Source organism: Oryzias melastigma, linkage group LG20, assembly GCF_002922805.2.
Source record: "Oryzias melastigma strain HK-1 linkage group LG20, ASM292280v2, whole genome shotgun sequence".
NCBI classification, from domain to species: domain Eukaryota; kingdom Metazoa; phylum Chordata; class Actinopteri; order Beloniformes; family Adrianichthyidae; genus Oryzias; species Oryzias melastigma.
In genome coordinates, this window is record NC_050531.1 from 9,436,477 (window position 1) to 9,453,946 (window position 17,470).

At 39.1% G+C, this 17,470-nt stretch overlaps 1 protein-coding gene across 5 annotated transcripts in view; it reads right to left on the bottom strand.

Moving 5' to 3' along the window:
• The window catches only part of atp8a2 (ATPase phospholipid transporting 8A2), a 50,196-nt gene that overhangs the window by 11,676 nt on the left and 21,050 nt on the right, over nt 1-17,470 (bottom strand). For all 5 annotated transcript variants that reach the window (XM_036217335.1, XM_024279897.2, XM_024279896.2 and 2 more), the window contains 11 exons: nt 17,342-17,417; nt 17,056-17,244; nt 16,932-16,981; nt 16,773-16,842; nt 16,612-16,696; nt 16,259-16,398; nt 15,113-15,251; nt 13,509-13,573; nt 6,468-6,640; nt 2,524-2,707; nt 697-807 (listed from right to left, as the gene is read on the bottom strand). In XM_036217335.1, coding sequence (XP_036073228.1) covers nt 697-807; nt 2,524-2,707; nt 6,468-6,640; nt 13,509-13,573; nt 15,113-15,251; nt 16,259-16,398; nt 16,612-16,696; nt 16,773-16,842; nt 16,932-16,981; nt 17,056-17,244; nt 17,342-17,417 — 1,282 coding nt within the window. The remainder of the gene's footprint in view (nt 1-696; nt 808-2,523; nt 2,708-6,467; nt 6,641-13,508; nt 13,574-15,112; nt 15,252-16,258; nt 16,399-16,611; nt 16,697-16,772; nt 16,843-16,931; nt 16,982-17,055; nt 17,245-17,341; nt 17,418-17,470) is intronic.

Sequence of the window (17,470 nt, forward strand, 5' to 3'; positions counted from 1 at the left end):
GACACTTTAGTGTGCACATGCATGTGTGTGTGTGAGGAAGGGAGACAGAAAGCAGACACCACAAGGGCACCTCGTCCATCACTGTCAGCTGTGTCGACAAACAGCTGCAAAATGTCTCTGTTAATGTAAGTGTGTGTGTTCTTGTTTTTGTTAGCTTGTTGCGACCGTCTCTGTTATGATCAGAAACACTTTAGGGGTTTGTGGTTTTTATAGGGGCTAAGAGCAGGTCCTGATGAAGAAAAATCTAATTTCTCAATTAGTCTTAGGGTTACTTGAAGTTAGGATTTGGTTTATACGGAGATAAAATGGACTCATCTGATTTGTGTGTGTCATTCTTGACTTGTAATTCATACAATGCATTTTGTGTGTAACTGTGTGGGTATTCACATATTTAGGAAAGTTGGAAAATATGAAGATTTCACTAGATATTATTCACAATCTAAGTTCAAAGCAGCTGATGAGAAAACTCTGATGGCCCAGCATTCCTGACGCATCACCTATGCATGAATCTGGAGACGTAAAAAGAGCCTCACCTTAGATTTGTGCCTGAATGCAGTTTATGCATTGGACACAATTCGGATGAGACTATTTTCTCTCCATAGTTTATGGTAAAGCTTCAGGTTATGATCCAGATTGTATAGAATGAGTGGAAGTCAGTGTCCTAAAAATAAGCTGCTTAGATCATTGGGCTCTTACCTCTATTATGTAAAGGACCACATTTTTGTAGAAACAGTACAGGATGCACTTTGTTACTCGGTTGTAGCTCCACGCTCCATGAACCAGCAGAAGCTTCTCCAAGTAAGAGAACTACCAAGCCAGAGAAAAGAGAAAAACAAACTTAGAAATGTCTGTTCCTGGAAGTCCTAGAGAGGTTGAAAATGAAAAGCAGATGAAGACTATGTGGAGAAAGTAACTGAAAAAAAGCAGAAGGAAAGAAAAAGTTCACCAATAAAGATAAGCTGAGAAAGATGGAAAGGAGCAAACAGATAAGACAAGCAGAGTAAGTGGCAGAGCAAATCATGTGACGGAGACATAAAAAAAGACAAGGATTTGGGAGAAAATACAAACTAAGCAGTTTTTGGAGTTCACCTATCAGGCACACTGCAAAATATTTAATACTTGGAAAGATTTAAAACAGTGTTTTTAGACATGAAAGATACTTTATCGGGTTTATAGTTGTTTCAACTTTTCTTTTCTCTGCACATTTCCAAGCTTTTCTCAAAAATGAGATTTTTTTTTGTCTCATTAAGAGCTAGGATATAGAAATAAGAAAATTAATATTAACATGAGTTAAAATCATTTTGCTCCATACTCTTGACAATAAAAAAACTTGATTTAAGACTCAATTTTCACTTTAATTTTTGGTTCGGTTTTAAGACTGTTACTTTAAAATTAATTAAGTAAGACTTGCATTAACTGATTTATGCTCTAATAAATGGAGCTAGTTTTAGATTTTATGAGAATTTAGTAAAAAAAGGCAATTTTGAACCAAGATTGTGTTCTTATTTTGCTCATGTTTTTGTTCTAAAATTAGTCATTTCCACTATTTAAACCAGCTTTTTGTTACTGTAATCAAAATAAACTACATTTAAATACATACAGATTAATTTGCTTAGAACTAGTATAAAATAAATATTTATTGGGCTGTATAATATGTAATTTGAAGTAATTCTAACAGCTTTTTCAACCCATATCTTTCCTCTTTAAATGCTTGTGTGGAACGAGATTTCTTCTTAAATAAAATTTTTTTGTTCTATGAACTGACAATTTTCCTTCTTTTTAGTGATTTTCTTCCTTTTTTTAGGCTACCTTTGCAAAAAATAATTTTTAGCCAAAAGAAAAATAAATACTTTAAAACTAACTTGATCTTCAAGAAGAAGTAGGCTTAAACTCCAATAAAAAAAAAAAATCAAATTTCAGCCTATTTTGTGCAGCTCTGTAATCGTATGTACATTTTTGCCTCTTTTTTGAACTTTGTTTGTTGTTTTTTTTCTCTAAAACGTTTAATTTTTTTTAAGTTATATTGTCTAATTTAAAGGATTTTTAAAAACATCCTTTCTATGTTCTGCAACTTTTAACACAGAGGTAATACAGGAAGACTAGAATTCCTAATAAAGTTTTGGAAAATCCCTCATAACTTTTTTTTTTTTGGCTCAGTGAAATAGTACAATCATTGTAGCTTTGTTCAAGTTTACAGTTACCATAAACTGTTGGGAAATGTTAACAGCCAAGAAAAATGAAGCAGATTGAGGGAGAAAATGAATTCTTAAAATGCTGAAGTTGCTTTTGCGCAGAGATTTCTGACGGCAGCCCTCCTACGCATTGATAATATGATCCTTCAGTGAACCCTTTGAGTTAATTTTCCTTTCATTTACTCCCCTGAGGAAAGGTTAAAGACCAGGATCAAGTGAATGTGAGGCAGACAGGACTTAGTGCCTACAGACAACTAGATGGCAAAGAAACAAACCTCCTTTTCTAAATCCATTTTTAAACTAAAGGAGACGTAAATGAACCTGCTCCCACCTGTGCAATGGAGTAATCAGAGGAGTTGGTGGCCTGCATGCCCTCGTTGCCGCTGATTCCCACTCCGACGTGAGCGGTTTGAATCATCCCCACGTCGTTCGCCCCGTCACCTATTGCTAGCGTGATAGCTTTCACGTGTTTCTTCACCATGTCCACAATCTCGGACTTCTGCAGCGGGGAAACTCTGCAGAGAACAGATGGAAATACTTGACGTTAAACGTAGGCAGCTGCCTGTACCTGAAGGAAATTACAGGCAGGGAGAAGACGGGCGGATTAAAGAACCTCTTAAGGAAGCAAGAAAGACATAAATATATTTGCTAATAAGACGACGTCTAGAAAACTGAGGGAGGGAAAAGGGGGAAAGAGGCTGTTGAGAAGCTGCTTACTGGTTTGCAGTGGGTATTAGAGAACAATGACTTTCTGTTCTGCTAATAACATTTGGTGAAGCTCATTTAGGATGTTTATTTTGCACACTGCATGGATTTTTCAATGAACTGCATGAATCTGAGTGTGCTTCAGAAAGCGCCTGAGTTCAGGGAGCTTCCAGAGGTACTCCACCCTCTTGACCCGTGTCACCGATCCTCCGTCTATAACTGGTTCTGTCTCTTTTGACAATGGAGGACCGGGGAGGCTCGGTTACAGCAGCCTCCCTCTAGGCTGTTGAGAGGACAGTGAAGTGCCTTTTCTAAGGCAACCAGTATTTTTTTTCTCTTTTCTTTTTGCTTCCTTTATTGTGACATGCGCTGAATTCATTGATAAATGATGACACTCAAACACCTCCAGACCTATTCTCGTAAATATGCTGAATTTCTGGTTGGGTTCAGTGATAAAGCAACAACAAAAAAAAGGAAATTTTCTCCTTGTTTTATGTAAAAAAGCAATGTTTGCACTGTGGACGATAGCAAATAAAAAAGGAAATCCACCTTAAAACTTATTAACACTATCTAGAACAGGAGTGGTCAAATAAATTATATTAATAATCCTAATGATTGTATTATTTTCCCTGTATAGCAGGTGGGTCCCAAATAGATGGTGCACTAGATGGACCTTAGTTTAGGTACAGAAAATTATTCTGCATGTATGAAGTGTTGAAAGATTTGTTTGTTTTCCTGATGTTCCTGAGTGTGAAATGTTTCTATTTTAAATAGAAAATGAAATTTTTCTAAACTCTTTGCATTTAATTAATTAAGCTGCCACTTGAGGACCTGTGAGGTGTCTATCAAGCTAGAGACTCTAACATATCTATCTTCCGCTAAATTGTGGAGCAGAGCCACCCACTTGTCTTTCTATTCTGGTTAGGGCCTGTTTGTGCTGTTCTCTAAAGAGAAGTACACACTATTGAAGAAAATCTTCAAACTTCATTTTTTAGCCTTCATTTTTAAGAACAATAGACTGTAAAGTTTCACATGAAAGTTCTCTTTTTTATGGCTATTTTGAGCATTATGACCCCATAAATGTGATGCTCCAGAAACTCAAAGGAAGGGTCAGTCTTATAGCTTCTGTAATCAACCAAACTGTTTTCAGCTTTGCTAACACGGAAGTACAAGGGTTTTCTAATCATCTGTTAACCTTCTGACATAATAAGCAAACACATGAACCAAAAACCAGACATTTAGAGCTAGAAGTCATTTTTTTTAATCGGTTACTGCATTTATAATATAGGGTGTGTATTTCTGATTGGTTAAAGTTATCTTAATTTCTTTTTTTTTTTAAATAAAAATTTCTCAGTACTTTTGAACATTAGCTAAAGATATAAAGATAATGATACAGCCTTTTCTGCTCAGGTCTATCAACACAGGATTTGCAGTAATCGCAGTGCTGAAGATTTCCTAGTAAAAAAACGAGTCGTCACACTAAGAATGACTGTTTTCCGCTCAGGTCCAAGTCCTGGAGCTCCGCAGAAGCCGTGACCTCGCCCTGTCCATCAGTGATAACAACATTACAAAATTTGATCATAAGCAGCTGAGTTGGGTATCACATGAAAATGCAACAAAACAGGATAATTTTTATGACAAAATGAAATTATGAAAATATGTAGTGCACTCTCACTCATACTTAAGTGAAGCGATGCTTTGAGAGCTTTGACATCTGCAGTAAGTGATGAAGGACAGGATCAGCTCCTGCTTTTTGCATTTTTTTCCCTGTTTCTACATCTGAAGCGAGTTCCTGTCCTTTCGTCTCTTGGCGTCTGACCAAAAATCTCTCTTCATCTCCGCCACTAGTTTTCCTACAAACACTGCTAACAGTGTTGGGGATTGTATAAAGTGGAGCTGGAGAGATGAAAAGCTCCCAGTGCTCCCCATGGTGGAAGTGAGCAGAAACTAAGCAGCCTCTAAGTTCTCCTAAACAAACTCACAGAGAAGTCGGGAACCCATGTGTGCATGAAGTTTGGTCCCCATGAGAAGAAACTTGCAAAAGGAACTTAAACTGTTACTTTTCATTGATCATTTGTTTGAAAATTGTCAATAAAAACATAATTTCTGATAGATTTGAAAACATGCTCTAGTTGGGGCATCACCTATGCTCATTTCCCATCATCCCTCAGAATACATGCTCTCCCACTAGCTTACAGTCCCCACAAACCCCCAACCAAACACTAGCTGTGAGATAAAATTAGTGAGCAACATTGGAGTACAATATCCACTCAGAAGTCTGCTCAGACGAGGAAAATGTTTGTTTGCATAAGAATGGAGCAGTGGAGCTAGGAGGTTTAGGCATGCTGATAGTAGTTTTTTCCAACTGCTCCTGATTCACCACAATTTGAATAAAGATATATTCAAAAGTGCAAATTTAATCATAATTTTCTCTCTACATGGTCTCCATCACGAGAAAAATGCTACAAGAACTTGTTAAAAACACCAAAAAAATAAATTTCATTGGAGTGGGTCTTTCATTTTGTTAAATAGTCCAGAGAAATCCAAGTCTAGTATCACCTTCTAACAAACACAATTAATTTATCATGTATGCAGGTGGTTTAACATCTCAAAGGGTTCTGAAGGGTATTGCAGTTGAAGCTTAAAAATGCCTTAAAAATGCCTAAAATAAAAACAAAAACATCTTTTCAAACATATCCTGAGACCTTATTGGCCAAAATAAACCTGAAATTGCTGATTTAGGCTGAGTCAGGTAAGTAAAAGGGTGAAGGGCTGCTAAAGGAAAAACAAAAGGCTAGAACTTGCACATGGCTGGAAGACACAAGCTGGACTCCCAGCTACACCCAAACATGTGCATACACGCACAAACCCACAACAAAGGACACATGGAACCTTCTGTTCATTACAGCTGGGGCTGACTGGATCCTGACCCAAATAAAAGAGAAAATGCATCAAATGTTTTATGTACACAACATCAGTGTAGAACGTCAATGACAGGGTTTTTTTTCCTTCTTCGTGGAGACAAACAGAAAGCCTGAACATGCACATTTCACTGCAGCATGGTGCATTTTTCATTACCGTCGCCCTGCTGTGTACCAAACCAGACAAACACCATCAACCTTCCACAGATGACTGCAGGCAACAAACAACCTTTTCAAAGTCCAACAAACTCACACTTTTGTTTAGAGAGTGTTTAGATTGACACAAACAGGCACTGTCATAATTACCAACCACACGGCGTGAGAATTATCCTGAATGGGCTGAGCGGCTGAGTTTCAGTGTTATGGAGATAGCCTCAGTGGCACAAAAGACTACTTTATTTGAAGGATTTGCTTCAAAATAAGAGCTGTACATCCCTCACACCATCCGTTTTTATCAAGTTAGTGTGGGATTTTGTGGGATTTTCACTTTCCATTACACTTTGTGGAGATTTAGAAAATGCTGACAGCTTTGTATTTTAATAGCATGTTTCCACAGAACAAAACTCCAAAAACTGTAAATCCTATTCCTGTTTCCTTAATTAACCTAAAGTTTCCTAAAGCGAGAACGCGTTGAGTGACTCTTGCTTACCGGCAGCAGATCACAGCTTTGCAGGACAAGGCCAAGTCGAGGAAGGCCTGGCGGAGCTCAAAGGACAGGGCATACTTCAGCGTCTGGCCATCGATAATCAGCGCTAGCTCGTTTTCCTTCCTCAGAGAGTCTCCCAGAGACGAACAGTGAGCTGTAAGGGTGGCACGAGTAGCCTGTAAGAGGAGAACACATTGAGCTGGTGAGATTCTTTCAAAAAATGACAATAACAAAATATAACAAAAAATAACTAATGTTAGCTTGGGCTTGTGAGGTGCTATAATCTAGCAGGAGAGAATGTAAACAAAGGAAATTAGTTGAGTTAGACGTGAATTTCTAATGAGCTCCTGTTGCTCTGCAGATTATATGTCTTAAAAATGACACAAGCTTTTTGATTTTGGCTAAAAACTCCATACTCATAATTAAAAGATCCCTGAGAACAAATTTACAACAGAAAAAAATAGAGTTGGAGTGGGACTTAAAATAAAACTCACAACAGACACAAACTACTGAATGGGTTTGGTTTTGATTCAACAGAAATCCATCGACGATTTGCCAAATTTCAATTCTGAAATAAAAAAAAATGAGTGAATTTAACTGAACAAACCTGTAAATTACTAAAAAAAATAAATAGATTTGTTAAATATGCTTCATTTTATTAGTATATATTAATTATATATGTTTTACACCCTATCCCAAAACTAATGCTGCTTTTTATGAACTGAAACTTTATGTGAGTAAACTTTGATATACATATTATATTTTAGCTTTACGTTGTGGTGAAAATGACTAAAAAATGAGATGAACAAAACAAACTACTTAAAGTACAAAACTACTGGCAGTAAATGGAAGACATGTGTTCATAGTTGCACGCCCGGCTTTCATCTTGGGGAAACAATTTGCTTCTGTGTACGTTGAACATTTAAGTATCCCAATATAAAGTTCACAGTTGTTCTAGACATCATCATAACATGTTGATCCTCTGAGATCCTGCAGGCATGTGAAATCAGGCAATTAAATCCTGGATCTCTCCTTCCTGTAGCTGCTACTCCCGACAGCGGCGGAAAATCGACAACAAAAGACCAGAAAAGGAAGATAAATGTGCTGAGATATTGTTCTGGATGGGTAAAAATGCCTAATTCTTGTGCGTCTGTGTGTGTGTGTTTGTGTACATGCCAGTTCGCCTGCAGGGCAGGAGGCAGGGGCTGTTTTGATGGAGCTCTAGATAATAGAGGAACAGGGATTTATAAAGAAAATAATCACCCAATGGAGATGTAATGAAGTCCATGTGGAGAAGCAGGCACGCTACAACCCTCAGCACCATCTAAATCCTTCATCTCTACTGTCCTGATGAAGATGCTTCAAAGAAAGTTTCTATAAATCTGTTTAATTTAAGAAAAATTCAAATTAAAGTCAAACAGGCAGCTAAATCATTTTTCATTTTGAGTTAAAATTTTACCAACTTAACTGACATTTACACTGTGCAAAAAAAATTTGCAGCCATTAAGGATCCATCAGTCTGTCACAGTGGGTTATTGGCAGCCGCCTGACCCGAAGGAATTCGGTGACCCACAGAGAAGTGACCTTTCTGTCCTCAAACCAGCATGAACAAGACACAACACAGGGAGGAGGGCACCGTATGCGACACAGTCACCTGAACTATTTGGCTGCACTTTTTTTTCTTGCCAAAAACCACTGCACACATGCAAACTCCCTCATTCCCCCCCCCCTAAAAAAAAACCCTCCGTGCTCTTATTTTCTCAGCCTGGGGCTGTGTTTTTCTTTGTGTGCCGGAATTCCTGTTTGTATTCACCTTTTCCCCAAACAGGGGGAAGGAAAACAAAAACATAATGAAAGGATTAAAAGAAGATGATAGGTTGTGGGTGTTTTTTAAGAGGCCGCGGATGCGTCTCTGTTCTCATGCATGCGGCGTGCCTGTGTGCTGTTAAAAGAGGAGGGTAAAAACATGAGAACAACTCAGCATGTAAACATTTAAAGGGTAATGTGTGCCTACATGGGATTTCTAGGCTCATCTTCACATCAATGGACAAAAACATTTATTTTATTCTTAAATAGAAAAAAAAAATATATATATATATAAAGCGTTTTTAATGGTTAGAATTTCCTTTCTCACTAAAGTATTTTTGACTCCCTTGTAGTGTTGTTTGAGATTGTGTACATACTCAACCACAAAAGGTTTCTGGTTCTTGGAACTTGTCGCAGCAGGTTTGGATAAAGCTTGGATGCCAGTAGAGACACATTTGGATAAGCCCGGATAATCCCGCAGAGAGCCATCAGCGATTAAAAAAGTAACTGGAGTATGAACGCCACTTAGCCGTTGCAGCATTAGTTAGCCACTTACATCATGGCAAGTCTAGACAAAACCAGAGACTTTTTGACAGGCAAATGCTGTATAAACATGAAACAATGGCTAACCATGATCCATTAACACTTGGAGGAGGAAAAAAATACAAGATAAAACAAACTGGTTTCTTTCTCATGCAAAACTATAATTTTTAAAGACACAATCCAATACATATATATATGTTTTTTTAACATGATCTTGAAGCATTTTTCTGAAAATTAAGCTTAAAATTGCATTTTTTTTTTTATTTAAATGGTTGTGAATCAAAATGACATTTGAAAAAGAGCAAACTTGCAGCTGGATAGTTCCAATATTGTTTGCAATTTTTGCTGTATCAGTAATGTTAGCTTGGGAGCTATTAGCAACTTGAAGGGGAAGGGGGGCTGGGATTGCTTAGCACCAAAGGTCCCGCCCACAACTCAGAAACAAATTTAGAATGAACTACTCTGCTGAAACTATGTCAGACAAAACAATACAAACTTTTAGATTTTGGATAAAAACGGTATAATTATAATTAAAAGATCCCTGGCAACGTTTTTGCTAGGGCTGGATATCGCCAATAATTTCCAGAATGGATTCAATTCACCAGAGCCTGTATTTATTCAATTCAGGATTTTTTCAATACTTTCGATTCACTCAATTTTGTTTCTCAAATGGAGAAGCTCCAACAAAAGTGTGCAGATCATTAACATTGTAAACATTGTTCTGTCTCTCCTGGAGGGTGTTTCAGTTTGGCCACTAGGTGGCACTCGTGCAATAGCATTACAATTTATTCCAGAAGAAGAAGAATTGTGCTTAAGACCACAAATGATTACTTTTAAAAGTTTTGGAAAATTCATGTCTGTGAGTATGTAAAGATGTTAATTTAGTCAGTAATGTATCTTTAGGTCAACCGAGCATTAGCATTAGCCATCCTAATCCCATTATACGTTAGCATTGAGTTAGCAACTTTAGCTTTATGTGTTGAATCAATCTCTAATTTTATGGATTTAAAGCTTAGATTGATTCAGATCGATTAATCGATTTTTGTAAACCCAGTGCTATCTTTTACAAAAGATCAAATTATGATCAGAGTGGGTCTTTCAGGCGACAGCAGGAAAAAAAAAGTCTGTCTGCAGCTCTTGCAATACAACAGATCTCATTAGCAGGAAATTAACTTTCCAAACTAAATGTTGTTTTTTCATAAGCATCTGGCCTTGACAAAAAGAGAATGTGAACATATTTTAAGGTTCACAAGCGTGTCTGCGAAGAATTTTATCTGCAATATATTTAGATGACAAACTATGTGAACCTCGGGGCAAATATGACATATCACAGATCACATTTACCAAGTTTTGAGTAATATGTCACATAATCTGAAACAAATACGAACAAGCACAACTCTGGATCTTTTTTGCTAAATCGTATTTATAATTGGATAATGCAAGGATGACGGGGTAAGCCAAATGGTGATTCTTTCCAGGCCACCCACTTCAAAGTGCAGGGAAATACACAAAAAGATTTAGCAAATGTAACTAGGAAGGGGGACAGAAAGCAGGCATTGTAAACCAGACAGAGGAAATGACTGCAAAGTAAAAAGGAAAAGCAAAAAACGGTCTCATTTTTACAGCACGGATTCTGTCGCCACTAAGATTTAATATCCCGTTTAATTATCAGACGGTACATCTGTGCAAACAGCCACATCTGCTGCTGCTGCCTGAGCCAGAAACATACAGATAGGCACACCGTGGACCTGAACTGCCAGCTACAAAGACAAGCTGAGGCGCTGCAACACGTGTTTGTGTGTGAGCATAAAAGTGATTAATGACCAGAAGAAAGACGTTGTTTGTTTAAGGGTTGCTCTGCGGGCAGCATGACGTGGGCCAGTGGATTGTGGGAAAGTTTGACGAAATATATATTGGGAGCTATCAAGCTGACGAGGGAAACCAAATGTCACTTGATTTGGAGTGAAGGGTGTGTGAAGCTTAGCGGAGAGTAAACTCGAGGAACCCGCTTGTTTACACGCGCATACATTCTTCTACATGAACCACAACACGAATAGCAATACAAAGATTTGTGACAGTCTGTGTGTGGCAAGCGATCCGGAGGTGACAGATGGCGCTCGTCACAGCTTCAGCGGTCACAAACAGTTTACCCAGAAGGAATTGCTCCCGGGGCTTGTTTTGATGAAGAGGAGCACCAAAAGGAGATCGTGTTACCGCTCATTCATCGGCCTCGTACAGATGAGCCAGACGGCCCCCCCCTCCTCAGTCTCTCCAGATTATTCATCTCACACATGAAGTACAATAAACATTTCCCCTGCTTTGTTCACAAACACATTCTTGCATTTCCAAATACATAAACACACATGTTTAGTTCCTTGTTTTTGTCGTTTCTAACGCTCCATTTATTGTGCATTTTTCCCGTCTCTGAGGGGGTGTGTTTGAGGAGGTAATGGTGTGAAGAAGCCACGGAAGGAGCAGCTGCATCTGCTGAATGCATTCTGAACGCACCACTAAAGGTCTGACGGCAGCAGAAAGAGGAATTACAGTATTCAAACCTGTAAAAGTTACTTTAAGGACACACTTATCTGGCAAAATTTAGTCCAAAAAAAACGACTTAACAGTAGGAGCTTTCATCTTCTGACACGCACTCAGTCTCGCAAACTGAAAACAATGATGGCCACTTCATAGCGGCAGATACAAATGGGATCAAGAGGTCAACCCAGCGCTGAGGTTTTGATAAGCAGCTTCTGTTTCCACTCATGTGCAGGTTGGACTTACAGACTGGCGTACGCACGCACGCATAAAGAAGTTATTTTAAGTGCATGATAGACAGGCGTTGAGCTACGTACGAGCTGCTTTCATCTGCACAGACAGAACGCCACACCTCCAAATTTAAACTCTGGATTACACATGGTTATCTATACTATAGGAGACTCCTTGGAGCCATTTACAGTAATGACAGAGACCCCGTTTGGAGTGAGATAAGTGGGAGTCTCCTTTCGCCCTCCATCTTTACCTGGATTGTGTTGCTGCTGCGTGAAAAGAAAAAAAAAACAGCTGTAATGCATCTGGAAGGAGCATACATGCTCAGCAGTTTCTACTCTCTGTTTGTACTGTCAGTCCTCTCTTTAGACAGCAGCTCTCAGCACTTCCTCAAATAAACCCCCCATCCATTCGTGAGATTTCCTTTGTCTGGAAAAAGTGGATTTGATTGGTTTTGTTGCACATTTAGATGCAAGTATACTCTGAGCTTGTATGAGGACGGATATCTGTCTAATGCCTTTATGAATACATAATTTTCAATATTTGGAGACAAAACTACGGTGGCCCTGAAGTGCAGCAAAAAAAAACCATATTAAAGATCACAGCTATTACAAAAGCAAATTATAATGAAAAAAACATAATTTCATTTTAGAAATAAAAAAATTCCAGAAACCAAAACGTAAGTCCAAAAAAAACTTTACCTTTTATATATTAAAGTTATTTATTTAAGCTTCTGGTCACAGTCACTGCAAAAGTTTCCCTCTTCTTCAAATCTCAAACGTCATAATCAAATCAGTAATGTCCCATAATACCTACTTTTTTTTGGTCATTTTTTTAAAGTTTCATTCCAATTTTTTTTTTTTGAAGTTTTGGTCAAAGATCTTCACTTTTTTATCCTTTATTCAAAGTAAATAGTCCATTAAGATTGAATAACCCCACTGCAGACTTTGAACTGTAATTAATCACACTAAAACAGCAAAAAAACGTGCAAACTGTATTCAGAATGATCTGCTTAATGGACCATTTCCCACTGTTTTCACACCGTTGAGCTTCTTTTAGTGCCAACTGTTAGTCTAAAGTACATGATTTGCCCGAGAGCTAAACATTCACCCTGTCCAACTTCATTTATGCGGAGTCTGCGTGTCCTTGCATACAGTCTGAGAAACCTTCAGGCAACCTTTGATAGGTGTGAAAGTTCACATGAAGTCAATTCACTGTTAACTTCATAATCACAACCAAGAAAAAAATCCAGTTAAAGCCTTCTTAAATTAGATCCCCCGTTAACCATATCCAGGATCACGCTGGTCCTGCTGCAGACAAACGTAATTAATGTACTAGCAGAGGTCCCCGCCACCCACCAGCTGTGCAGCAAGAAATGCATTCTCTGCGTTTATGTTTAACGCACACTTTGGGCCTTGAAACTGACACTGGAACACAATGCAGGACATTTACTAGGCGTAATCTCCAGCATCGCTCACATAAACAACTTCAGAAAACGTGAGCAGGGAAAAATGCTTCCAGGAAATTGCGTGCAGGACTTGAAGGCGCATGACAGCAATCAGCAGTGGCTTAGTTAAAGCAACAACACATGAAGTTTGAATGCAAAGAACATAAATTGGGAGAAAAAAATCTGAAAACAAGGAGAGTTTTTGCTCTGTGAGATGCCAACAAAACCTGAACAGACGTGAAGAAGTTTTTTAAAAAAAAATATTTTTTATAGGACGCCTCATCTTTTTAGAAGCACTTCTCTAAAGGGGACATCAGAGACTTTAATCATCTGCACCTGCGACCACACAAAGAGCCCCACCCACCAATCTGGTTGCAAAACCACACCCAAGTTCTCACGGTAACCTGCTCAAAGCCCCGCCCCATAACCTCCTCCCTGGGGCAGGGACCCACAGAAAGTCCCAGCGCTGCTTAGCATCTACTCACATCCAGAGAGTCTTCGTTGACAATGATGAGGGACATGCCGTGTGTCACCAGACGACAGGAGTAACCTGAGGAACAAAAAGGTCGGAGGCGGAGAATAAGGGATGGATTCGATTTACTTCGACACAAAACACGTGAAAAGAAAGTGTCCCATGAAGAGCTGTAAATCTAAAATCTTTTATTGAACACTTTTCCCTGAGTCCTTCTTTCCAGGCTGATGACCCAGATCTCCTGCGGTTAACAGTTTGAATAAAGCTGATCCCACATGAACATGCATCATCTGGATGTTCGCTGCTCAGGATAATATTTCCTTATGTACAAGACATTAACTGTATATGAGAACTGGACTGAGTGACCTTTCGCTTCTGGCGTTTCAAACAGGAAGTAGCAGCTTGCTCCATAGACTTCCATTGAGAAATAAATAGCTATTACCATTCTTGCTCTGATACCGCTTTTAAGCACATTCTTGCAAATCTAAATTTTTTCATCACATTTTTTCTGTCATTCAACTTATAAACTAGCCAATCAGATGCCTCAATAAATGCAGGTGGTCTCACATTGAACGCTTGACAGATTCATAGAAACGGTGACTCAGACAGACTCGGACCAATCACCGCTTACTGACGTTTCCTGGCTCCAACATGGCAGCATCCAAATCGGAAAAAAATGGCGACTGAATTGACTTAATTTTGTTTAGAGATGGAAGCAAATCATTTTATATGATGTCACACTCACTAGGTCCACATCTTATTTACAGTTAATGATACGGGATTGTGTCTAATAACGCTCCAATTTTAAAATCAAGAGCTCAGCTACACCTGCCATCAACTATCTGTACATCTTTACCTCGGGCTCACACTGCAACCTTTCTGGCTCCGATGTGGACGTCGGAGTCTTCATGTAACTTGAAAAGTGCGAGAGGCCCTCACACTGCATACAGTCTCGTCCAACCTCCGCAGCACTCCGAATCTCTTTTGTTGGGTTCATATTTTTGCCGGAGCAGAGCCAGAGAACTTTTTTTTGTGAAGTTGGAGCTAATAACGACCTGAACCGGAAATCATGTGAGCTAATCCAGTAAATTTTTCAAAATTAAATCTAATTTCCGCTGTACTCGCTGTTTTCACCGTGTAGTAAACATTACATCGTCTCCCCTACTTGTCACACAATAAGTAAAGTATGAAACTTTTGCGTCCGAAAGTGCCGCAGGAATTTTTCCAGGAGGGGAGCAGATATGAAGCGCACAAACACAGTGAGCCAAAGGCCGGTCCCAACAGCTCCTGAATCGCTACCAACTGAATAGTGTGTGCCTGCATGGAGAAATGGCATCAGCTGACTCAAAAACATTCTGATAATGGCAATGGATAATTACTGTACTTCCTATATAAATGGTACTTTATCGTGTGAACCTTCGCGCGTTCGGAGTTTCGTGAGGTCAGCAGCAGAGCCTGTGGCTGCAGCGAAACCGCAGCCATCCCATAGCCAATGTAATGCTGTACTGGAGCCGGAACAGTTGCAGTGTGAGCCTGGGGTTATTCTAACCTCTCCACTTATTTGAGTCTAATTCTGAGAACACAGTCTGCATTCAGTCTATTGAAATGTTTCGTTACCTATGTTGATGGCAGTTTCTTGCTTGTCCCCCGTTAGAACCCAGATCTTGATGTCGGCCCTCATCAGAGTGGCGATGGTTTCTGGCACCCCGGCCTGGAGGCGGTCCTCGATGGCCGTGGCCCCCAGCAGCATCAGGTTCTGCCGGTGAAACAGAGGATCGGATAATGAGAGGTAATTGGATGAGAGCAAAATATGACAGAAAAACTAGTAAAAGTTCACAAAATTACAAGAAATTCTATTAGGCCGAGACATCACCAGACTTTGAGGGGTCTTCTGTGAACATCATACAAATTTAATTTGGGAGGAGAGCGATGCCAGCGGGTTCACTTCAGTTGGATAAGTGGCTCATTTTAAATGTTCGTTCCAAGTCGGTTTAGGCGCCAAGAAGTACTTTTTTTTCCGCCTTGCTTCAATTTGTTTAGCATTTAAAGGCATGTTATTAGACAGACGGACAGAAACACACGAGGTAACACGGCTGCGCTGTTGACTTCAGGTTTTATGAGGCTTTTGGCAGGCTGAGGCGGGCAATTACCCTTATGGTCTCCCAGTCAGAGATCACCTCCTCCTCGACTCGCTTCCTCTTTTTCATTTCTCTTCACATACTTTCCTCACCTCAAACCTCCTTTTCTCCAAATCTTTGGTATCCACAGCTAAAAAAATATTTTATTTTAATATTTGTTCTACCTTTTGAGCCAACAAGAACATTTGATTTTATAATAATCAAATTACTTTCACTGGGATTATTAGGTCTGGGTACATTTCTACCTAATTATTATAATCATAGTAGTTTACAGCAGAGGTTGGAAATAGTGAGGTCACTCTGCCCCCTACTGGCAACTAAACAATTGGGTTTTATTTAGAAAAAAACAATATTCTCAATTTCTTAGGAGACTACATTTTTAATGACATTCATTTTATTTAGTTTTTTGTTCATTTGTTTGACAAAATAAGTAACAAAAGCAGGTTAGTACATTGGTTATCACCCAACATTTCACACTTTTCTAGCTTAAAATATTTAAAACTTGAAATCAGGTAAGAACATTGTGAAATTAAGATATCTCATTGACATTTCAAGAGCTTCAAAGTGCATTTTTGTGTTTGAGGGTCATAAATCCATAGAATTAAAGACCGAAAGATGTTTTTACCTTTTCGATGAGTTCGTAACACTCCTCCAGTTTCTGTGCCCGATCTTTGATCACGGTGCTGGCACTGTTGTATTCCTTCAGCCACTCCTGATAGGCGCCTTCCTCCAGGTCCACGTACGCAAAGCACAGCGTCCTTAAGCCTGAGTGCGCAGAAAAATAATGTTCTCATGAAAACGTGAAAATGCAGCTTTTTAAGGGCATTGACATGATTTTCCATTTTAAAATGGAAAAAAAAGACATCAATCCTTCTAAGCTACATTTAGGATTTTTTTAGCAATGAAATTTGAAAGATATATGCAGTTTAGAGTAAATATGACTAAAAATGGACACAACTCTTTTTTAATTTTTCTTACCTTCAGTAGCAAACTGTTCCAGGTGAGCAACCGTTAACTCTTTGTACTGTGATGCTTCGTTTAATCTCTCAAAAATAACATTATCCTGAAAAAAAGGAGATATCCTGCACTGTCACATGCAGCAACAGTAGTACTAGAATTAAGGGCTGACGCAAACTCACGGCTCCTTTGCAGTACAGACGCAGCCTCCCGTTGGGGGTCCTCACCACCACAGACATACGTTTCCGGTTACTGTAAAAGAAGAAGCAATGATCCTGCTTCAGCACTTTGTTTTTCTTTTTTTTTTTATACAACTGCTGACAAACCACACATAGGATTACCTGGAAAACTCTAGCACATTAAGTAGTTCGTAGGTCATCTCTTTCCCTCTCTGAAATATGCAGAAAATGTCAGCATCAGCTTGAAAAGCAGCTGGAATTCTGGGGAAGAGGTGCAAAGACTCACAGCTTCTATTATGACTGAATGTGGGGTCCTCGCTGTGAAGACAAAGCCAAGACCCTTGGCACCTTTGACCAGCGCTCCTTCATCTGGTGAGGATGCTTGGTAGATGATCTGGTTGTCTTCCCGCTCTGGTACCACCGTGTGGCACACCGCCATCATCGTCAAAAACTCACAGATCTGAGGTGATGTGGGCTGAAGGTTTGAAAACCCACAAAAATAAAAATTTACCTGCAACTCATTCGCTTTGATTTAAAAAATCTAAAATAGGTCAACGATCTGAGGGACCTACATGGTTCTTCTCAATGTTTTGAATGAGAGCCGGGTCGTCGAACTCTGTAGAGTTGTGGCTGCTGGACGGCAAATTACTGACAACAAATTGGTGGAATAAATTGAAAAAAAAAACACTAATAAAAGACTG